The following is a 24808-nucleotide window of genomic DNA, read 5'->3' on the forward strand; positions in this document are numbered from 1 at the left end:
ATCTGTATGGTACAGAATTGCACTTGTGAGTCAGTGTTTAACAATCATATGATGTGCACTTATATCAAAAACCAAAAAATACAGGAAAAATATAAGATACACTTCCTAGGCTGGAATTGACTGCAGAAGAACAAGTACATTTTGATGTGCTTAAATACAGCCATGTCTTGTAAAGAAAAAACCAGAAAGTATAGTTTTAGTATCAAAAGGGCTGTGAATGTTTCTATGTGCAAGCCACCAATAAGTAAATTGCCTGAGGACTTCCACTCTGTAGAAATGAAAACAGAGGAGCAGCCAAGCAGCCATAGATCAAGAATAGTTTAAAGGTACACTTTATATTTTTGGTACAATTTCCAGGAAAGAAACAAGAAGTAAAGGAGAAGATTTAGAGAGATAATGCATTGTTCTCACACATTCCAGTCTCAAGTTCTGGAATTTGAGTAACATCTTATCTGAAACTGAAGGCTGCCTGGTTATTCACTACTCATCAAATGTCAGGAATAGCCCTTACTATAGTTTTTAATAATACAGCCACAATTTCCTCGCCTATATGCATCTATACTTGACCTACAGCTCTGCTTCTTTGTTTTTCCTACTGTCATATCCTTCCAGGTGGATTTTGTCCCACACAGGGGTGCTAGGTTTACTGACAGTCTGCGAAACAGTTGGACTAAAAATAATATTGTACCATTATTTCTGTTCAAGACAGTTCAATGCAGAGGTCACCTACTAATCTGTGTCAGTTGGTAGTCCAGTAGAACAAGTTACGTTGTACAATTCAGTGACAGACTACCCTTTGCCTGTCAGGGACTACATTGCAAGTGTCTTCTCAAATGAATCACCAAGAGCTCTATCTAAGCTATAAGGACAAGAATAGTGTAATAGAAGAACTTCATGCATGAATGAAAAGCTATGCAATGGCATCCTCTGAAACATAGAAAGCAGCTGTGAAAACACTATTTCTGACAGCGTGCAAAACCTCTTTTGGTCAGCTCTTAAAGGTGCAGGTTAGTACAATTCTATTCAAAATGTGCACATACTTATTAGTAGCAATGAAGTAATAAAATAATTCTCCAAATATAATGTTATACTAATTGACTGAAACTCCAATCCTATCACTTAGGAAACTTTTCCATTAAAATTATAGAGAGAAGTTTCAATCAGTCAAAGACTGTCGGAATTTGTATCTCTAAAGTTAGTTGGCTACAGATATGATTGTGCAAATGCATAGCTTCCAGAAGCTCACCAATAAGGGAATTACTTGAGACAGCACCTCTGAAGCATAAAACAAGAGCCATGCCTTTTGATAAAAGGAGAGAATCCAAATTCATCTGGCAACCAAGGCAACCTGAAAATCACACATATTCTGTTCTTGCAGGTGAGAGAGCAGAGCCCAAAATAAATGGAAGCATATCACCGCCCTAAGTCTATTTGGCATCTCAGACTATTCAAGGATGCCAGACATGTTGACCAGTTGAGACTTGCAAAAGGAAACAAATAAAGACTGTCATAGGAACTGCATTCCACTGAGCAGAGAAGATGTAGTATTTGACTATTTTCTAGCAGAAAATAGCTGTCCCCATGATTTCTAATTAGATGAAAGTACAATACAGTGCTGGAAAAAATGCCAGCTAATCCAAAATAAACAAAGAAAAGGCTTTCCTCCAACACTAACAAAATGTGGTATCTAAAACCAGAGACAATGTGAATAGAAATTTTGCATATGCAGGTATTTCTTCTCTCATGCATTTTTAATCAAGGCACTGAGATGCTTTAACAACATAAGCCTCACACGCAACTCTCACTAGACACTAGAAATAATAATATTTCAGACAACCAGGACATGCAGTAAAATAATTTGCATTTAGAGGCAAGCTTCCAGTTCAGGATATCTCTAAAATACTGGAGGTTTTTTAAACCAGAGAGAGTATAAGACTGAGTGATTACTTTGGTGGTTTGTTTTCACTCTTTTTTTAATCACTTGTTACAGTCTGCTACCACAAGAATATATGCCTAACTAGTTGTGTTGCTTCAACTATTGGTTCCCCTCTTACGTCTTCATGAGTGTTATATTTTGTGCTCAAGCACTGAACAAGATGGCAAGTAAGGCAACAAATACACATACATAATATTTTCCTAATTAAATGCTAAATAGATGCTCAAAAACATTATTGAGAAATCCTGCATTGTTTGAGTTGGGTGTAAATAACCTCCAAAGGTCTGTCAATACATGCCTATTTACTTGTGATTCCACATTCATATTTTCAATAGCTAATGTATCACTTTCCAAATATTTTGGAATATTTTTTACAATTACCTTGATGTAAGAAAGAGCATCAAACATTTCTTCAATTTGCTCTGAAGACTGAACAGAAGAAGAGACTGGATGTGAAGAATTCAAAGCATCCTTCATCATAGCCTTGAAAATTAAATTAAGGAAATCTTCATCCTGGAAGAGAAAAATTTTTAGGTGTTTAGGAAGCTGAAATGTACATGTTTAGCAGAAAAGTAAAAGTTGTCTCTGCTTTGCTCCTCTATTGCTTTAGGCAGTAAAAGAATTGCCAGGATATAATTTTTTAAAGCTACTATTTCCTTGCCACATTTTAGCAATGGAATCTCACTTTTGAGTTTGCATCATTATGCAGACCTTTAAGCCCCTGTCTCAGGCAAGTGTGTGAATGGCACTAGAGAAAAATTCACCTTCTAAATAAGTGAGTGTCAAATTTCATATTCAACTTCACTGCTGTTTCCAGTTCATTTACAGAAGGTAGGGAATACAAAAATATTACTTTCATGTCATGAAGTCTAGAGAAATTATTCATTATAGTAATGTTTGGGAAAATGTAAACAGCAGTTTATCTAGTGAATACCAAAATCTCCTTACTTCTTTTCTTCTAGAATGACGATATTAGACTTTAATACATTGGTACCAGAACAAGAAAACCCCAAACACTGAAAAGAAGCTGATCATATCAGTATTTCTCCATTTCATTTCATCAAGGCAAGCAAGGCAAAAAACCCAAAAAACCCCAACAATAACAACAACAACAAAACAAACCCATAAAAACCCTCTGTGAAATACAATAAAAATAACTTTTAAAGTTTCAAATGTTAAGGCTATTCTTCTTGAATGGAGAAGTTCTGGGTAATGTCTTTTATTTTCACCAAAACACATTCTGGGACCATCAAACAATGAAATGAGATATTCAGCAAGGCAGCTGGTCAGCTTTTGGAATGAAATACACAGATGTTAGATACATCCTTGTTAAAAAAGGACACTACTTTTGTGTCCCACCCTCAGCATGTATGCACCCAACAAGCAGAATGGCTACATACTTTTGGTGACAATCCAAATGAACAACCAAGCTAGGCCAAATGAAGAAGTTTTAAAACATCCAGTGCTGTAAAAGAATTCTACTGGACCAGGTTAGCAACTCAAGTTTCTTAATAATAGTAAGAGTGATTTAAGAACTCAAACTCGCACTTCTCCAGAATACTGAGAAGAATGCTATCATCAGACAGGAAACAGTCAGTACGAATCAGGTGCTTAATCCCATGACTAAGGCAAATCACGTAAATACTCCTACGTATTGACTTCAGGGCTCAGGTATGTCCTCTCCTTGGAGATATCTCTATCCAGAATGAAAAATTACTCTCTTCGCTACCCTCTACATTTAATTCCAGTAACCATTGTTTATCTGCCTGTTATTCTCAATGACAAGAAAATTTTATAGCAGTAGCTGATATCCTTTCATTGGAAAAGAGACAGCAAATTTGAATCCATCATGTTTTCCACTGTCTGAAAAGCTAGGTCACTTAGTACCTGAGTGAGTTAGTAAATAATCACTACATTATTGTATCAGAAAGATTCTATCCTTCAGCCACATATGTAAACAGAAGTGTCTGTAGGAGTAGTGCTTTGTATTAAGTGTAACTCAATGCTATCAGAATCCTTACATTAGCCAAAGCAATTAACCAATCTCCCCTTTGTATATCCATGACCAGTTCTAGTGATCCATTTCAAATGTGTCTAGTTGGCTTTCATTTGTCAGAGAACAAACAGAACAAATTATACAACCAAACAGTTCCACATGATTGTACAACTCCAGGTAAGCATAGATCATTGTGGTATAATGCTGGTCAGTCTGCGGGATGGTACCTGGGCATTGCTAATGGAGGCATGAGAAAAGTAAATAACTTCCCTGCTGTCTCCCTGCAGCCTCAAGAGCTGGATGTACTAGGCTCTATTAAAGCTCCTGTGTGTTTTTACCTTAATTATGCTAATGGTCCAAAAGCAGACAACACAAGGGTTGACATATAAGTGGCAGTGGCATTTACAGTAATGCTTCTGCCTGGTGCAATTTTACCACTCCCTAACAAATCACAACAGAGACCTGTCCAATAATATGCCTAGTAAAATATTCAATATGTGGCAAAAGAGCATGGAAAGGAATTCTAAGTAACGCAGTGGGAGGTCCATGTACTTTTGGTCATTTGACTGTGTTTCACGCCAGTCTCAAAACTCTAACTAAATGGACACTATGACAAGGCAAAATAAACATGATGCTGAGTCAGTTGACCCTGACTGTAACCGAGGTTGAATTCTGGAATAGTGCAAAGAGATTTTTCAGCTCCTTAGTTGCCTCTACTGATACTGCACATGCCACAAACACAATTAATAAACTAGGTTGTTGGCTTGCAAAAGAAACTAATGCTACTAGTAATGCTTTAACAGGATTGTTAACTGATGTTGACTCAGAACGTCATGCAACACTGCAAAATAGAGCAGCAATAGACTTTTAAATGTTAGCCCAAGGACACAGACATGAAGATTTCCAAGATAATGTGCTGCTGTATGACCACTCCGAATCCATTCAGGAAAACATCCAGGAATTGAAGGAGCTGAATTGAAGGAGCTATCTGGGGAGCTGTGGCAAAACCAGGGATGGGATCCTTTCACCTACTCTCCTGGTTGGGAAGATTTAATTTTAGACCTTGGGTCAAACATGAAGTTGGCTTTGCTGTAGTAGGACTCATAACACTTTTGATGATTATGTTATGTTTACCATGTGTATTTTCTTATGTTCAGCGGCCTAACCATCAGAATATAAAAGCATGTACTGGTTATGCAGACACATACTGTAATTTGCAATACTGAGTAAAAAAAGAAAGGGGAAAGAAAACAAAGGGAATTTGTACTTGAGAAAACAAAGAGCATTTAGTTAGAAATAAAAGACTATTCAGTCACCAGAGATGTAACAACGTTTTTTAAAATGTAACAAGTCAGAGGTACACAGTAGTTTGCAGAAAGAACTATTATAAAATCATTTATCTTTAAGAGAAAAGTCTGATGCTGCTATTAGGGAACTGATCACGAATATTATTGGTTAGCAAGTTTATTAACAATTATAGTATTGGCTTTCCAGGCTCATGCTGTTCTAACCCAAGGGTGAAAATATTATAAAGCTATGTACACTTTGAATAAATGTGGTTATACCACAACTGGGAACTGTGTTTCTTTCATTTGCTTGCAATCTCAGGCATATTTAATAACTTAAAGCCTCCTAGGTCTATTAGGAAAAGCAGAAGTAGACAAACTTGTTCAACAACATGTCTGCGCTTCTTCTAGAAAGATTTTAAGTTATAATTTGATATGTAGACATCTACATGTTTTAACACTTGCTATTTTGCACAGAATACTTTAACCTTCACAAAACACAGTAGACTGCCTGTAGATTACTACCAAAAAAAGCAAAAAAAAAAAAATTTAAACCCACAGGAACAATGGACCCTTCTCAAAGCCACGTCCAATATAATAAAATGCCAAAGCAGAGATGTAGCATGATCTCAGTGGTGCCCAAAATTAATTTTATTATCAGTTTATAAGTATCAGCCATTTATAGGCAGCACTAAAAACAGATACTAGTGAAGGTACTGTAAATGTAACTACAGAAACTACTTACTGAACGTAATTCTGGAAAAACCTCCTCCATGGCAAAATATTCCATGAACGTGGCAAATCCCTCATTCAGCCAGAGATCATTCCACCATTCCATAGTTACCAGATTGCCAAACCACTAAGAACAAAAACATCATTATTTTCTTAGAATTAAAATCAAATGAGAAGTACTCCATCCATTCTCTGCCTTATCTAAAATGAAGGTAACGTAAAATGAAGGTCAGTCAAAACCACAGTAAAGCCTTTGTAGCAACAACTCCTTAAGCATGGCATGAGTGTTGAACTCCGCCTGTTGTGCTGCAGAAAATACACCTACAGATACAATGCACTACCCAGTCACAGTGAGGGGAGAGGTGAATTAAAGGACAGAACTGCACTTAAAAACAAAGACATTAAAAAAGAAAAAAAAATAATCTTCCCAGACTAGTACCTGATGGGCAAGCTCATGTGCTATCACTGCAGTTATTAGCTTTTTATCCCTTGCTGAAGAAGTATTATTGTCAAATAAGAGCGCTGTTTCTCGGAAGGTGATCAAGCCCCAGTTTTCCATTGCACCAGACTGAAAATCAGGAATTGCTACCAGATCTGGAAAAGATTTAAAGAAGATTTTGAAAATTACTAGTTTAACCAATCCTATCTTTCAAGCCTACCTATTATATGATATAATCATTAAAAATTTAATTATTTAAACCCTGCAGTGTGGACATACACTCAAATCTCAAGTACAAAAGCCCCATAGACTTATAATGATGTTTCTCTAGCAGTACTCTGAAACAAACTTTAACAAGACCCTGCCTATGGATCCTGCATGAGCAAAAGCAGCATGGAAATGAGATGGTCAGAAAAGTACACTACTGAAAAGTAGTGTCTTAAAAGACTGCATTTCACTATCTTTCCAGTCAAACTAATGCATGCAGAGGAGTCAGGCTGCAGATCTTGCAGTTGTGAACATAGTTCACAGACTGAGAATTTCCTCACTACTAAGTTGAGTAACACCAAATATATTCTTCTGTGTAAATTTATGTACAAATATAAGCAATCTGTCTCCAAACGCTCACAAAAGCTTTACAACTTGGGACTCACTTAATACTTGCAGTCAGACAAACATATATTTATTAATATATTTATTTTTTGATTTATTTAATAATGTAATACTTTTTTAAGAAATAAAAATTCCCATGCATTTTTCAGATCAGAGCTTCTTCTGTTTTTGTTTTTTTAATTAAAAAAAAAAAAGCCCTAAAGAACTTACCTAATTTTTCAAGAGGGTATTTCATAAAAAAGTATTTTTGGTAAAATTCCAGAAGCTTCACTGCTGTGTCTAAGGCATACCCAACTTGGTTTAGATGCTGCGGTATGGCATAGACAGATACCTAGTCCAAACAGACAAGAGAAAATATTTTGAAACTTACAGCTACAAAAGATTAAGAATTGAAGGAGAAGCTGGCAGGAATTCCTGAAACAGATAAGACACATTTTTGCAAGTACATACACAAATTACATGGACTAGTTATGAACCTGCTTAATAAAAAGCTGATTTTTCTTACTAGAGCTTACTAGCAGGTCAAAATACAGGGACACTGTCCTGTGTGTATGCCAGAACAATTCAAGGAATGTGTCCAAGAAGGGTCTACATGACACAATTTTAAAATCCCTCATGAGTTACTGAGTGACTGTCCCTGTACACCTCAACCCATCTTTAGTCTGTGATAGCATTTTTAGTATGATAGCAGTAGTATAATATGCAAGAAATTCTGTCTCAAAAAAAAATGGCATAAACCTCATCCCTATCTAAAGTATGGCCACATTAGACATGATGTAAGAAGCATTTATATAAAAATTGGGAGGTTACAGTCTCCCTCTATTTATGTCAAATTGTTTGTATCAAGAAAACACCTTTGTTTAGGTTACAGCTACATTCACATTTAGGACACCCTTTTCCTACACTAAGAAATATGTGGACAACCATGTTATAGTTCTATAAAAAAGCAGTCACTCTTGCTGTGCTATAAATTAGTTCAACAAATGACGCTTCAAACAGATGGAAAAGGTCACCTTTTGAGTTTGAATGAAGCACATATAAAAAAGAATCCAGTCTAGTGTTCCTAGAGTACCAAAGTATAAGCATGAAGCAACTTTACTTCAGCTCTGCATTACCTTAAAGCTTTAATGACAATAAACTTTTGTGTGAAGCTCAAATTCTTTGGATCTCCCAACCACAAATAGCTGGAAGCATTCTGAGTCTGTATTTCCTGGGAAATGCCAATATATGCTTCCTTTTTACTGACCTCCTTGGCCTGCTAGACACTGATGAGTCTACTTTAGACCTACTAAAACTCTGGCCCTACTTGGTACTCTTATACTTTCTCCCTTCAAGGTAGCAAGTACTCTTAATAAGATTAAAATATTGGTATTTTTTTAATAATAAATTAAAAATAATTAAAGATAAGAAGTATTCTGATTAAGTTAAAAAGTTGTCTGCCTCAAAGAACTGACTGTACAATTTTACCAGTGTACAGCTCAAACACAGACCTGAATTAAAGCCGCAAGGCAAAAAAAAAAAAAGAAACATAATAACCTGTTCTATTCCTCTTTCATTAGAAATATTTGTCTAGATCAGAATCAAAGCCTGTCTTGCATCTTGACTTGTGTTTATTTATTGGAATAAAGAGAGGCCTTCTCCTTCTACAATGCTACTAGCAGTATTCCCTCTGGCTTTTTCTTGGTACATAGGCACTTCTGACATTTCACCACAAAGGGGCAGTTTCTGCTAACAAGTCATGAAAGTCATTGCCTACATGAAACTTCCGCACTTTCTAAAATAAGATTAAGGAGCCTCTACTAACATTACCACATTTTTTCTTTAGTTTCTCTAACTGCACACATTATAGAAACAAGCCATATCCTTGTAAAGGACAAAGCTCAAGCAGGACCTACTCTTTGATGTTTGGAACCTTTGGAAAAACAAAATTAAATAATTGTATTTAAGTGACTAAATGCAGATTTGAGGTCAACCTAAATTTGCTTTACTGTAGAGCATGAGTTTTTCTGATATGCTATCCTGGCAGGTACAGAAAATTTCTGTGGCACTGCTTGAAACTACGTGTAGGTGTTTCTAGAAACTTGTCACATTTCTTTACATTCTCAGAACAACTCCTGCTTTGTGTGACATTACTGTTCACAGACAAAGCACTGAAAAGGAGAGTTTAAAGCTGCCAGCTCTGAAAGCTCTTAGGAATTTCACATTTTGTAAATTCCCAGTTTTAACAAGACCTGATGCAGAGTCCCTTGTTCTAAAAATGTATTCAGTCTGGTATCACCTCCATCCACTTTACAGCACATAACTTTTGTCCCCTACCTATGATAAGCATAATGAAACCAAGAAGATAAATAAATTTAAAAGAGACAGTTTATTTTTTTTTTTTTTGATTGGGGATCTTTTTGTTTTGTTTAGCAGCCTGGTCAGCTTGGGACAAGTGAAGCAGAACTTAAAGTGAAACAAACACATACCAGAGTTCCATTAGTTTCTCTGCTGATGTTTTTCAAGTCTGCAACAACAAAAGCTACTAGATAGGTGCTCATCTTCAAACTCACAAAAAACTCGTCCTGAACAATTCCCTTTGTCACAGGTGTAGTGGCTTTCTGCAGGGGAAATGAAGTATTATTAATGCAGACAAAAGAACACTAAGACATAAAATAAATCAATTTTAAATAATTATTTCATGCTACAAACAGTTTATAGACACACTTACATAATATCTTTATATTTTTGTTATATTTCAGAGGGATTGATGATACTTACAACAATGTAACAAGTTTAAGGAGACATGAAACATTTACACTTAAATATACAAAAATTATTTCTCAAGTCTTATTATGTAGTATTACCAAACAACTACCTTGCTGGAGAATCTAATCTAATTTGGATTGCATTGAAAGTCCCAGTATAATCCAAAGTCAACATACAGATCAGCATTGATTCAAGGGAGCGCTAGGCTAGACCAGGGACACAGTTCAGCATAGCCTACTAAAACTACTGGTGTTACATCAGTTAAGTATTTCTCTCTTTCTATAAGTCTCAGCAAAGCTAGGTAAACCAGACATACTTACTATTTTAAAATTGAACAAAATATTCCTCAGATGCACTTTTAAAACCAAAAGAGAATGCATCTTAAAAAAGGAAAACCTAAGATGCCAGTTACTTCAAGGCAAAAAGATGCCCAGCTTAAAGAAACACTGACAAAAGTGACTGTCTGCCCAGTTTTCTGAGCACACAGTAAGATACCATATAGAAGTAAGATACTGTAGTGTACCTCAACTTACTTTCTGTGCAGTTTTCTTTAATACTAGTCCTAGAAAAGCATGCTATATGCCTTTAAGTACTTTTCTATGTATTCCTTCACAAACATGAAATACAAAAAGAACAAAGCAAAAATTTAAAAACCACTATAGTGCAGAATACTAAAGGTTTGGAAAGAGAGATGGCAGTTTATAAATTCTGAAACTTCATATATTATTTTGTTTTCAGAACCCACAAACATTTAAAAAACAAGAACAATAACCTTAGTTCTAAACAAGACCATTTGAAACCAAACAATGTTTTGATATTTAACTGTCACTGAAAATTTAACTATCAGCCTTAAAGAGAAATGGATTTTTAAACCTGAAGATATAACCACTATAATAATTTAATCTGACCATTATGTATGAGCAGAATGCCATTTTTTAATTTGTCTAGTGAATTCATAAATTTCTGCCTTTATTACAGCTTTTGTTTCATAAGGAGGCGACAGTCTATTTAAGAAAATCTGCTGCAGCTGCAGATAAACTGGTTTAAAAATTAGCTATCCTCATTTAAAAAAAAACTAACACACCGAAACCAAAATCAGGACAAACAAAACCACAAAAGGTAGCTCTACAGGCCCAAAATACGCATTTTCTTCTAGCCTTAACCCATGTCAGACACTCTATGTTGCCAAGTTAGTGATGTACACACTAGCTGACAAAGCCTGCTTCTGAGATCTCTTGGTCATGTAGGTATAGATGATTATTTCAGCAATGTCTGCTGCACACATTACAAAATATTCTGAGTTGGAACGAACCTACAAGGACCGAGGAATCCGAGTCCAAGCGAATGGCCCATACAGGGCTCTAACCCACAACCTTGGCATTATTAGCGCCTTTCTCTGACCAATGGAAGTAATTGTGGGTGTATGCAGCAGGGCTAAACCATCATTTACTTTCTGTACATGAAGAATTTGGGAGGCTGTTGAAAGATGCCTTAGCCACTTGTCCAGCTCCTAGCAGAGAAGAGTGAGTAAGCACCCTTTCTTTTTTACATAAAACAGAAGAGTGGTCCACCAGAGTTTATTTCTTCTTGTATTGCTAAGAATCACTACAAATCCAAAAAAATGTTCATGCACTGTGAAAAGATACTATTTCAGAAGGTTGCAGTTATTAGCTTGGTTTTCAAAAACAAGGCATCTGCATCAGCATCTGAGCTTCAGACAGCTTCCTGGAACCCAAGCCGCACATAAATGTACCAGAAAAACCAAAGGTGTAATTTTCTCATTACAGATTAGACCAATGTCAGTATTGAGTTTCTGCTCGGTGATAAATGGTGGTAATGTTTTGATGAGAGAATACCTAGTTCAGACACAGACTAGGTGATGTTAGTCTTTCTTGTCTGTCTAAATGAATTAGGCTTCCATAAAGGTTTGTGAAAGGCATAAGGGCATAAAACATCACCATAAAATTCAGATAAGCTATTAAAAGATTTCGTCTGAAAAACTCTAGGTGAAGGGAAGTCAGATTCCTCATTCACATTCTGGAGCTGACTCTGTCTGTGTTCGTAAGACACCTATGCTCATTTAGCCACAGAAGCACATCCTTCAAGATCAGGCCTATCTTTCACATAGACTGGTGCTAATTACACAAACTACTGCTGAAGGTACTCCAGTACTCTGCACATGTGCAGCAGCATCAAACAGAAAACTCAAAAGCAAACCTTAAGGGCTCTTGAGACCAATGTCACCAACAACAAAACCTTTGCAAAATAATAGTTCATTTAATTTCAACAGGAATCCTTCAATCATTCAACTGTCTATCAGCAACATCCTACACTGTGCAATGCATTGAACAGGTGTTTTCCCTACAAAGTTCAAGTCTTTGAGAACAAAACAGTTGATAAAGTCATATAATTTAAAGTAATATAGTTTATATCTTACCCATTCAGGTAAATCCCCTGGATTAATGCAATAAAAACACAATCACAAATACTGAAATGGATTACCTAGGCAGCAGGTCTACTAAAATTCCCCTACAAAAGCAGGTACCTTTGGCATATTTGACAGAGTGGAAAGTTTCTCATCCCTTTTGATCTTGATTAAAAAAGTAGCTTTAAGTGCTGGTTCATCAAAGCATGGAAAAGCAGACCTTGCTGCCAGAGGTTCAAACTGAGTTGCTGCAAACCACCTAATGGGAAGAGTGGAGAAGAGCAAATAAGAATTATTAAAAGCATAAATGTCAGTTTATTTAGGATAGAACAGTCTTTTCCTTTCCAAACAACCTAAGAGCTTCTTATGGGAATAACTTTTTGAAGACTGGCTGGGCCAGTCAGAAGAAATGTTTCATTCAAAATTTTTTCTTTAAAACCCAGTAACATACTTATTTGAGGAGTAATCTTCTTGGCTATTTTTTGCTTTCTGAACAAAGAAGAATACACCTGGAATAACTCACTTACAAAACAACTGCCAAAATATAAGTCAGCCAGTTTCCAGAGAGGGAGAACAAAAAGAAGATTGAACAATAAAATTAGCAAGCATGCCTACTAAATAAGAGTTCGGAAACCTCTGCAGTAGATAGGACTGCAAGGAAACTTTTTCATCTAATTGCCAGGCCATTTCCTGCAGATCTTCCCACAGTTCATCTAACTGTATGCCTGCTCCCTGTGCTGGCTAGTAGATGGATTCTGTCCAAGTTCATGTTCTGTCTTGTCTCTAATCCAACAGTTATTAATATCACAAGAAACTTCTCAGGAGTCTACCTTCCTTCTCCACTACTTTTATACTAACTAGCTACGGAAATTACAGCTTTTGATGGAGAGCATCTCTGACTTCCACACCTGCCAGACAACACAGAGCTCAGCAAGTCTACTAATTGAAGTATTTACTGGTGCGACACAGAGAAGAACATGGTACACATTGTGGGTTTTTTTCTTCCTTGCTTTTTTTTTTAACCTACTGCCAAGCTACCCACAAATGTTTGGGTGGTTTATTTTTTCTGCACCATGATTTGAACATTTTTGGATATACAGCTTTTCTAAGAAGGCACAGTGCTGACAACTCACAAGATTAAACTGCATGTCTGCTTTAAACTTCATATTCTTTTATTTCCTCTGACAAATTAATGCAGTTTCACTGCAAGATTGTGCAGAAGAAAAGCGAAGAATAAAGAATCACTCTGTATAAAAATGTAAGTAAGGCCAAATTTATTTATTTTTTATTTTGCTTTTGGCAACAAATTGAGTGAGTTTGCCACTTTGTAATTTTGTGATGATAAAAAAAATATTCAAAAGAAACTAGAACTAAACAAAAGAAAATATATTTTCTTCCAAAATCAATTGATAGTTTGAATTTTATATAGAAAGTACAGTAACGTCTATTACCAACAGACGTTATCAGAGCAGTCTGCATTTGTAAAACTACAGACATCAGACAGACAGAGACAATGCCCCCGCAAAAAGAAGAGGCAGGCAAGGCAATGGAAATGATGAAATCACTAAAGACTTATCTGGAAAGGATTTACTGAAAAACTTACAGGTTAAAACATGTTCAACATACAAGTTAAAACACCCTGTTCCTAAATAAAAGCAGGTAGCACTGGACTGAAGGGGGACAAAACCTCAAAAAATTGCTTAATTGTTCACAGAGGAAAAAATATGACCTGTGAGTATTCTCTTTCTACTATGGTAAATACAATCAGAAAAGAAAGCTGCAGCTACATCAGAGTAAGAAAAAAATCCACTGAGTTTCAATCATCTAGGTAGTTTTTGCCTTCTATACTTGCCACTGCACTCTGTCATCTGCTTACTTCATGGGAAGGCATGTTTTTAACGCTTGCAATAAATTGCTTAGCTGACCCACACTGCTCTTCCTGTCCCTTTTTTATTGCACTGCACTGTTTCCAGAAGACCATGGATAGTTACTTGCCCACAAAGGCATGAACGCTCTTAAGTACATGACCAACATGAGGCCCATCTGAAGTGGGGAGGAAGGGCCAATTTTTAATAATCTTCTTGATAAAAGACACTAATTTACTCTTTGTAAAAATAAGTGCAATGTTTCCCTTTTCTCCAGTCACATGAGACTTTGCCTGACTGCTGTGACTTTTTTATATATGATTGAGAGTGTCTTGGCAATGACATCTCTCAGTTCCCTTACGACTGTGCGATGCATCCCTTTGGGCCCCACTGGGTTCCTCTGGTGGTCTTGAATCTGGCCTCTTTATATGAGGGCAGGACTTTGTTTCCTCAGTCCTTGCCTTGAAATTCAAGGGCTCAAGAAATGCGGGAAGAATGTCCAAAGAGAGAAATTAAAAATTTACCAAACCAAAAAATCGACACTACAACCACCTACAACAACCTCCACACTGAAGTACATTTCACAGTAGGAGAGGCTACTCTGACTTAAGGAACTCATCCATGAAAGCATTTTTCAGGTAGATTAATTAAGAGATAAAAGACTGATTTTTCTCAAGAGGATTAAGTTGCATAAAATGTCCAATAAAAAAAAGCAACCTTTTTACTTCTGTTATCAAAGCACAATTAGAAGTGACAGAACAGAGAAGCTGTATTAGTGGGCATACCTTTGCTTAGAGTTCTCATCCTGGTAAGAAATTTTGTAGAAGCCATAGTAGGTGTCTGATAAATTAGACGAATATTCCATGTTGACAGTGTAATTCTGTCCTGCAAGGAGAGCCTCCGGAGCCATGAGTGCAATCTGGTCATGCAATGGATATTCCAGGAATTCAACTGGCTTTGCTTGCTGCCCTTGTGCTGAAGTAATTGTTGCCTTGGTGATATTAAGTCCTGAGCTGTGAAGAACAATCTTCCGAGTTACATGGAGGATGTTGACCACTATTTTCACAGAGCCTGTAAATTTCAGAGTAGTTAAATTTGGCTGCAAGACAAGATCATAGTGCAGTGGTACAACATCAGGAGGAAGTCTAATTTTTGCCCAGGGAAATAGTTTTCCATTGGTTGCCAAAGGATATATTAGTTCCATTGTATGATTTTTTTTATGGCAGCCTTCTTTGGTAAATGTACACTTGGGAAGAAGATAAATCACTATTATTAATGAAAATGCAATCACAAAAACAACTGTGCAAACCACCATGGTCCTCGTAGAGGGAACTGAGCATGATCCATTTGGATTTTGTCTATATGCAGACATGTTATTCTGCAGACCCGAACTTCTGTTCATGAAGGACATCCCCAGCAATTTTGCTGATGACTCATAATCCTCTTCATCATCATCCACTTCGTGCTCTCCAAGGCCACGCACCAAGAGACGAGAGCTTCTTGGTTCATATTCCACTTCATCAGGCTCTAGTGGATGTAAACAAGGCTCTTTTGCCAGGTCAACCACATCGGGCTCCTCTTCAAACATACTATTTTCAATCATATTCCTGGGTAACTGGATTCGATCTGAAAAATAAATGACCATATATTACATCAGAAACAACTGGCTTGATTTTAACACCTCAAAGATATTTCACCAAATTACAGAATAGAAACGTCTTCACAGTATATACCATCAAGATCTCTTCCATTTTCTGTCCTAAGTTTGTTTCCTGGAAATATTACTACGCTTTTCTGCCTACCCTAATTTTGCCTTCAGTATCTTCAAAAGGATGCTTTCCTTGGGCATAATCAAAAGCATCTTACAGCATAACTGGAGGTCAGCTAGACCACTGCACTGCTTTCCCAGTTCACTTATGTCACTCGCTTGGCTGCATTTCCTCTACTCCAGTAAACTATATATGTACTCAACTAAATTCTTCAAGTTTGATTATTTCTTATGTTGCACAGTAAAGCACAACAGCCAATACAGTTCTAGAAGTGTTTCAAATATGCTACTTTTTGAGTTCTTTAGCAGAGGAGAAAATCTGCCAATGCAATGGCAGCCATACAAATAAAACATTCATTAGACATTTTTGAACTTAATTTTTTTCACAAACACTGTAAAAAATATAAAAATATTTCTCACACAAAAACAGCAGAATAAAAACCATAGTTCCAATTGGCATCTTCATTTAAGATCTGGCTCATACAATCCTTGAAACAATCCATGCATCTAAGAAGTCAAATCAGTGTCAATCAGACTGTTTGTCTCCGTAAAACTTGTCCTTAATAGATAACGGACCAGTGAATATAAATGAGGAATTGAAATTCATACTAAATTTTAAAATCACATTTTTATAACATGCAGTTACATTTTGATCAAACTTCTGATCCTATCTTCCAATGCTTATGTAAAAGGTTATCTTTTAGCCAATTAGTCTCCAGTCACAGGTTCTATCCAAGGGACTAGACAATACTTTTGCTCAACAGCAAGGGCTCAGAAATTAACCTAATCTCTTTCGGACATGCCTGTGTACAGTCAACTAACAATATTCCCATCACACCTCTATCTTCGACGTTATTTGTTTCCAGAAGAAGAAAGCTGATTTTTGCTCTGGATGTAAATTAAAGTTGGCTAACTTGTATTAATTTGTGGCAAGACTGTACATTTTGCCTGTCTATAAACAACCTAGAATATAACTGTTCCTCCAATGTATTATTTATTTTATTTTTCATTTTATTAAAGTTAAGTTCCATATGGCTGAAACTCTCAAAAGTGAAAATAAAACGTTTTAAAGAAAAGATGGCAAGAATATTTTCAAACTAAATATACTAAGTTCCTCAACATTTACTCTAAATGTATCAAGACTTCCTGTTTCAAGGCCACAAACTCAGAAAAACTGGAGTGTCAGTAGCTGTAGCAATGAAAAGGCCTTAAAATACGGTAAAAAGAAAATAAAAAAATTCTTCCCCAGAAAATTCAGTAAGAGAAAGGTACTAGTCAACCTGAACAGGAGATATAGTAATGTATGAAAGCAGGGAGTTTGGTGAAACTTGGATCTACCTGCTCTAAGAAGGAACAGGATCAGAGGGTCACAAGATATCTGAGGCTGGAAGGGACTTCAGGAAGCCATCTCCTCCAATCTCTAGGCAAAAGCAGCTTCCAGAATTTTCTATTCTTATGATATTTCCCAGTACAGTGCTCACATGCCAGCCTTCAGGCTGCGGTTGCATTCAGTGGTCTACCACCATGACCTCTACTCTGCAGCATGTGCACTCACATGTCAAACTGGGGGCCATGCAGAATTGAGAGGACAGAAAGCTAAGTTAAATTAGAAGTGAAAACACAAAGGCAAACTAGTGGAGGAAAAAAATGCAGAAAGAAAGTACTGTGCAGCAGAAACTCTTTTACAATTCCTCTGCCCAAGAACAGTTAATCAAGAATTCACTATAACTTTTAACAGAATTTCTTGATTACCCCCCTCTGCTGGCTGCTTTTGAAATCGGCTGACTAGCTTCAATCAAATCCAAAAACAGGCTCAAGACCAAGTTTCTTCAAGCCCCAATGAAATCCCACCCCCTGTCAATCAGCAGCTGGTAGAAGACACCCAAATCTGTATCTGCTATGTAAAAAAGGCAGGTATTAAGACTCACATCTTAACCACTCCAAAAGGTAGCAGTCAATCAGTACACAGCTCCAACCCCAGCCATGGCATGTGCAGCTGCATGGCCAGCAAAAGAGGTAGAAGACAGGGGAGGCACTGCAGAGGGAAGGAGGAGAAAGATAAAGTGCATAAATCTAGCAGAAAGTAGGTTTCATCAGCTCTGAGGTTTAGAGAACAGTTTGCTTTTTGAGGAACATATTCTCTAATAAGTTACTTCTAAAGACAGTATTTTCAAAGTTGCATGCACATACTAACAACTTTTTCAGTCAAAAAGAATTATACTAAAAAATCTCAAACTGAAACTAAAACAGAAAAGTTAAACTAGAAGTTAGCTTCAAGACAACACACAGTTTTAATACCTAGAGACATTAATTTCTAGGAAAATAACAGTTATAGGCAATTTCTACAGAAATATTTGCACAAATTGGAAGCAATCAAAACCTCTAAGATCAAGACTTTCCTGCATATCAAAAGCATCACCAGACTACCACTCTCCACTGGAGAGAACACAGATCAAGTATCAAAAGGTTACTAGAGCTATTTATGCTGACATAAGTCTTTTAATAATTTTCTTTATTCACAGAACACATTTTTAGGAGATGAACCATAAAAAATTTGTTTAAAACTTTAACATGCAGATAACCTCTGAACTGTTTCCTTCCTGTTGGTTCACTGGCATTGATAACATGATAGCGTGAGTGAACTGAACTTTTATGACATTTCAATTTTAACCCATGAACTGTTACAATATGAGCTAAACAGCCATATGAAGGGGAAAAACGCAATATTCTTAAACTGAAACATGCCACAGGGAATAAGGAGCAGCTTGAGGAGCATGATTGCAAGCATCACATTTCACTGTCATCTCTCATACCATATACGGCCAATCAGCAAACATTCCCATTTTAAAACACATACAAAGCAGATTAATTCATATTACAAATATAACACAAGATAAATTATAAATTCATGAGTGGGAAAATTCACTTGGAAAGAACTTGCATGGTTCCAGTGAACTACCACTGTCATGCCAGAGGCTGCAGGTGCACTAGAGGCATTTGTGGTCACACCAGTCAACAAAAATGGAAGTACTCATCTGAGCTGCTAAAATGTGTTACAAAAGCCATCTGTCATCAAGCATAGCAACCTGAATCTAAATCTTTGCTAAACACAAATCTAGTGTGAGAGTAAACAAGGAGGTAAAAGAAAAAAGTCTTGGAAGTGAGTCTTGCAGCTCTCAAAATAGCTGTAATGAAATGCTAAGAGCCTAAAGGTGAAAGCTTAAGCTTTTAGCTACATTAGCTAAAAACTTAAATATACCCAAACAAAAATGATTTTACACAATTCTTCTACAAATTTTTATTCTGAAAGCAAGAGATTTTAAACACCTTCCTCAATACATGATCTAGTATCACATTTAATGGTAAATAATATGAATACTCACAGTTAGAAACAATTCTGAGAAAAGATGTGAGGTTAACTACTACATGACTGACAAACCCAGAAAACTAATCTTCCTTATCTGAAAAAATGAAGGAAGGCAGACTTTTTCTCAAAATTGATGGTTCTGAAAGTTTGTTTAGAGCTGCCTCCTACAGCACAGATTCCCAAAAATCTATTGCAAGATACCTCCTCACTACAATATTCAGGGATGGTAACAAGCTGGGTCTATTATTTTCTGTGAAGAGGACAAAATGCTTAGATGTGAACTTCAAATGCTGTTTACGCCATGACAACAGTACAAAGACCTCAGTGTATGCACTGCAGACTTTGACAATGTAATCCCATGGGCTTTGATAATGTGACCTAGGCGGTATAGAGCGGCGTGACTTAAGGACACAAAGGCAAGCGCACAGCTTGTTCCCACAAAACATACACTCTTCACTTCCATACCTCTCACAAATTAGTCTTTAAACTGATGAAGCAACTTCAGCAGAATACTCATGTTCAGTATGAAACATGATCCTACAGAACAATCAGATGTTGAAGTAAAACTGTAGTGTAGCATTTGCTCACAGTATTTCTTTTGTCTCAAGAGGTCCAATTTCATTAAGGAGGAGAACCTAAGCTTTTTCCTGAAGTTTAATAGACAACACAATGTTTTGAATTTTAGTGTGTGCAACAACAAAATATCTCATTATGTTTGGTTTTTGGATTCTATTATAAATATGCTGTAGAACACAGAAAGAAATTATTCCTTTATATTTCAGAGACAGTATCTTCCTGAAATGCTATTTGTACCTCTTTTTAGTTCTAGAAGCATGTACTTTTCCCTTGCAAAACAAAATCAGTAGTCTCTTGTCTATGTCTACTATGTCTGGGTATTCTACCTCAGAGCAGAAATCTCAATAGTCAAAAGTCTAATATGGATCTAATTATTTATTAATTAGTTCATTGATTGAACTATTAATTGAGTTCATTGCTTTTTAAAAGATATGCAGAAAATGCTCAAAGGCATTTTATTTTTCAATTTCTCAATTCTGATTAAGAGGCTAAAACTAAAAAAATACCTAAAAATCCTATTCAATCCTATTCAATTCAGACAGACTGTTACTGCTTTCTGAGACTGAAATTCACCACAGTATGATCTTTAAATAGTGAGAAGATATCATAAAATATTTTACCTGAAAAAAATGTAGGAGGAGTAACAGTAACACCTGACACATTGTAGCAGTCAAACTTCCACCGAAAATAAGTAAGAACCTTTCTGCAATTCTGGAATAACCTAGGAGCAAAATAACTATTGGGCAGCATGTACCAGCAGAAGTAGCAAAACCCAAGGCCAGACCAAACTCATCAAGGGGCATAAAGTGTGGCAACCAACTGGAATAAAAACTGATTCCCACTGAATGTAAACTACTTCAGCTGCATATAAATAATAGGAGAGAAGGTACAGAGTTAAGCCTGCCCAAAACAAGACATTCATGCCTTGTGGGTCAGGAAAGAACACCAAAAAACTGTGGGCCAAGTACTTGTTTTGCTATCAAGCAACTCACTGATAGTATGTCAAAGAATAATTTTGCCCAATGATTTCAGGAAAAGATGTTTAACAATGCCATTAGCTATTAAGAGCTATAATACTGTTTTGCATACATAACTTTTATGTCCAAATTTAAAAGCATTAGCCCTTTTTTTTGGCAGAAGCAGCTGCTGACAAAACAGCAAATTCCATAAACAAACCACATAAATTTGCTCCCGTTAAAAGCCTGGTTGCTTTGGCTAAGGCTATCCGGCAGGGCAAAAAGCAACTCCAAGATGGATTTTTTCCCTTTAAAGATAGTTTTTATCTTCATGTAGCTGTCTAAATGCCACCTCAGCTAGAAGTAGCGGTGAAACACTTGCAAAGTTTCAGCACAGGTACTAAGATCAGAGTATGTTATTCCTAATACATGAATGAGCCTGCCACCAGGATGGTAAACTGAGGAGAAGATGCTATTGGGCACAAATACTGTGTCACACAGTCTAAAACTGAAAGAACAAAGGCTTCACTAAAACTTAAGAATTGGAGAATTAGTTCTACACTGTTAAGGTTTAGCAAATAGCATAAAATTCCCTGTTTCCAGGACTCTGAGGAACTATCTGAAGCACCTATGAGCACTTGCAAATACTTTGTGTTATGGCATGTAAGCATGCTCCAAGCAGAGAAATGCATGCTTCTATGTATGCTTAATTCAGAAGTAAAAATAGTAAGATTGGTTAGAGTACATGGAACCAGACCTTCTCTCCCTTACTTTGGGACGAGCAGAAAGGAATGTGGTAGCTACAACTGAAGCAGGTCACTCATACATAGCCATGGATACAAAACCGTACAAATGCTACGACTCTTTAAGTTGTTTAGTCCTTGTCAGTACTAGTAGTATGGCACCTGGGAAAGCCAATGAAGGAATTCTGCAGAAATAATGACACATATAGAATCACTGCCCTCTCTCATATCAAAAGCAGTAAATTTAGTATATATATTTCCCAGAAAAAGAAGAAAAAACAAAGGTTGAAAAACAGATATCAACAAAACATTTCCACTGTAACTTAAATTTTATATTTTGCTTAGTGAAATAATAATTTCTCATTGTATCTGAAAAAAAAAACCAACTAGAAACAGCACAAATTAAAAAGAACCTATTAGCCATGACAAATGTATTGAAGTTTTCTGCTATAACTGCACTGTCTTTAAGAGGAAACATGATTTGTGCAGACATGGCTCTAGAAAATTTGCAAATAATAGGTGTACCTCTTACAGAATCTGTTATTTTAGGGAAAAGATTAAGACATTATTCATAGCACAGTACTCATCTATATTTATGAGAGAGGAAACATAAAATATACCTACTTAATGAAATTTCTCACACATATCTTATGTGTGTAGTTATGTCAAGCTAGTGACCAGAACAAGATGAAATATGAGGCTCAATTAAAACCAGATGTACTTGCACTGTACAGTTTGCATGCAAGAAGGAACAAAACAAGCTATAGGAGAACACTTGAACAAATATTCAACAAGCTTTCAGAAACATTATGCGTTTCTATTACTAGTTTCTATTTAAATTTAAAATAACTCAATATTTTAAATGCACAAACCACTAAGGCTGTCACTATATATAAAAAAAAAATCTCAATGCTTCTTTCTTTCCTGAAGACTAGACTTGACTGTAGAAACAAAACTGATTTTTCACACTGAAGAGTCATCTAAAATGTGTTTAAGGACATCTGGGGCACTAAGGATTTTGAAACACTATTAAAGGTTTACACTTCTCTTCCTGAACTGTCTCATGCAAATCTGCTTCTTCAACCTCAAACAGGAGGAGGGTAGAGACAGAGAAACGTTTAATACATCAAATCTCTCTGAACTGTCCTATCTAAAATTTCAGAAGTGCTACCATGGAAAAGCAACATAGCATATGGTATTCAGTCACCTCTTTTAAGTCTGGGGGATTTTAAAATTAAATTCGGCATAGGCCAAACTTCCACATATAACGTAGATCTATTTATTTATGCTGAGTTACTTAGTAATACATTATTTTAACAGAATTGTAAAAATTAAAACAATATACTTGGGCTCTGCTCTTACTGATGGCAGTTCACCAATTCTACTTTACAGGAAGCCACAGATCAATCACCCCAGTTTCAAACTGCCAAATATTAATGTTTTTATAGAAGGCATAAGGGAACATGCACTGTTATTTGTGCACCTCATGCTGGACTCGTTGCTTGAGACTTGCTCCAAATCTAATATCCTATTCTTACCCAAAACTATTGTCCTGGTTATTGTTTCTAAGTTGTCTGAGAGAAGAGAGATGGGCAGCCCAAAGAGGAGGGCCAAAAATTCATTGTCACAGACACTGAAACTGGCAAACAAAGGCATTTTGAAGAAAATTCGGTTCCAAATACTACACTGGAAATCCAAAAGGTGAGAAGTATTTCAGAAAGTGCAATCACTTCCTCAATGGAGACCAAAAATCACTAGTTAAGGGTTTTTATTACTGCAGATCAGCATTAGAGTTTAAGTAAACTGAAATAAGAACAGCCAGGGGTATAGATAAAACACAATTGTCGACCAGATTTTTTTTTAACAGATGAGGAGTGAAATGGCCAGCAAATAAGAAGATTAATTGACAGCTAAACATCTGAATTGGTAGACTTTGAAAATGCACACTTAAAACATTACTTGTTAACACTTTCTTAGATATAAACGTCATCCTTCTAAACCTAAAGATGAAATAATGCTGGAAACTAGCTAATGCTGTTTATAAATTGCATAACCTAATATGACAGAAATGAGCTTCAAAAAACCAGCAGAGAATGAAGCAACATTCTACCCTACTTAACTACTACAGGAAATGAAATGAGAAAAAAAACAAAGATCAAGAAACAGAGGTGACAACTTAGAAAACTAACAGTATTTTGTATTAATAGTTTTGTGGAAGATAAATATTTTAAGAATAAAAATCTCAACAGATTACTGATGCAATACAGTTTTTTGTTTTTCAGAGACCCACTTCCCTATTTATTTAGGCACCATTCAAATCCATATATATTTATTATGTCCTATCTATATGCTGTATTATAAGATATTTGCCACAGGATTTGAACACATAGATGACATTATCCCATCACTAGGTGACACCTAATTTTTTACCACAAAATTCTCAAAGAATACAAATAATTGGCATTGATTGATCTCTGGCAGTATATGCCAGTAAATGCTCAGTCTACAAATAAGTGCTTACGACAAAAAAACCTCCTGCTATCAAAAGCCTTCTGTTACATTTGGAATGCAGATTCAGAGCTGCTTTCTGTTACTGCAATTTCAAAACCTACTGGTCAAACCAGAAATAACCTCAGCTCTGCAATAAGGCTTATGACAGGTTGCTTGCTCAGGCTAGCACTTCAAAATCTGAACAACAATTATACAAGAGACACTTAACAGGCTAAAAGCAACCATACTGGTATTTAACTTTTAAACTGTAATTCACTGTTGAAGCATCAGCAGCTAGGAAAGGAAAGCCAGGCTTTCTCACCATTGAGTATAAATATGAAGTCTAAATTTTTAAAGACAATTAAAGACAATTAAGCAAACAGATAAACAAACAGATGTACTCATATGCAGAAGTGATTGTCATCTTTATGTTCATGGCCAGTCCAGAAGTATGGGTCGAAGCCTCTCAATCCACATGAACACTGAGTAGGAGTACATAGAAGCTGCATTACCTTTTGACATCTGAAAGGAGACCACTTCCAAAGTTACTTCTGAAGCAGAACTGCCTCCCATCAATCAGAAAATTTAACAGTAGGAGTACAGTACTGACTGGACCCACACTGGAGCTATGCAATACAGTTGTTGTCACAGACATGCAAAACAACTGATGATCAATGAGACAGACTTTACATGCAATTCCATTCCCCCTAAAAGCAAAAAACTATGAAGCCATATCTGAAGCCCTATCTCACAACCCTTGCATTAAAAAAAAAAAGGTGCACTGAAAAATAAACACTCAGTAGAATCAGTAATGCTACAGACAGTCTTGGAAAGTTTCTGTAGTTTGTTTGCTAGCAATATTCCATGCT

General features: G+C 36.2%; 1 protein-coding gene across 2 annotated transcripts in view; it reads right to left on the minus strand.

Annotated features, from left to right (window-relative positions):
- LOC119695461 (leucyl and cystinyl aminopeptidase) overlaps positions 1-24808 on the minus strand; it is a 51063-nt gene that overhangs the window by 12231 nt on the left and 14024 nt on the right. Inside the window, exons 2-9 of one of the 2 annotated variants that reach the window (XM_038124012.1) lie at positions 17736-17842; positions 14825-15665; positions 12295-12433; positions 9470-9601; positions 7212-7332; positions 6390-6544; positions 5964-6077; positions 2318-2449 (exon numbers count right to left, since the gene is read on the minus strand). In XM_038124012.1, the coding sequence (XP_037979940.1) occupies positions 2318-2449; positions 5964-6077; positions 6390-6544; positions 7212-7332; positions 9470-9601; positions 12295-12433; positions 14825-15642 (1611 nt within the window). In that variant the 5' untranslated portion in view covers positions 15643-15665; positions 17736-17842. The remainder of the gene's footprint in view (positions 1-2317; positions 2450-5963; positions 6078-6389; positions 6545-7211; positions 7333-9469; positions 9602-12294; positions 12434-14824; positions 15666-17735; positions 17843-24808) is intronic. The other variant, XM_038124011.1, reaches the window with a different exon arrangement.

This window comes from Motacilla alba, chromosome Z (assembly GCF_015832195.1).
Source record: "Motacilla alba alba isolate MOTALB_02 chromosome Z, Motacilla_alba_V1.0_pri, whole genome shotgun sequence".
Classification (NCBI taxonomy): domain Eukaryota; kingdom Metazoa; phylum Chordata; class Aves; order Passeriformes; family Motacillidae; genus Motacilla; species Motacilla alba.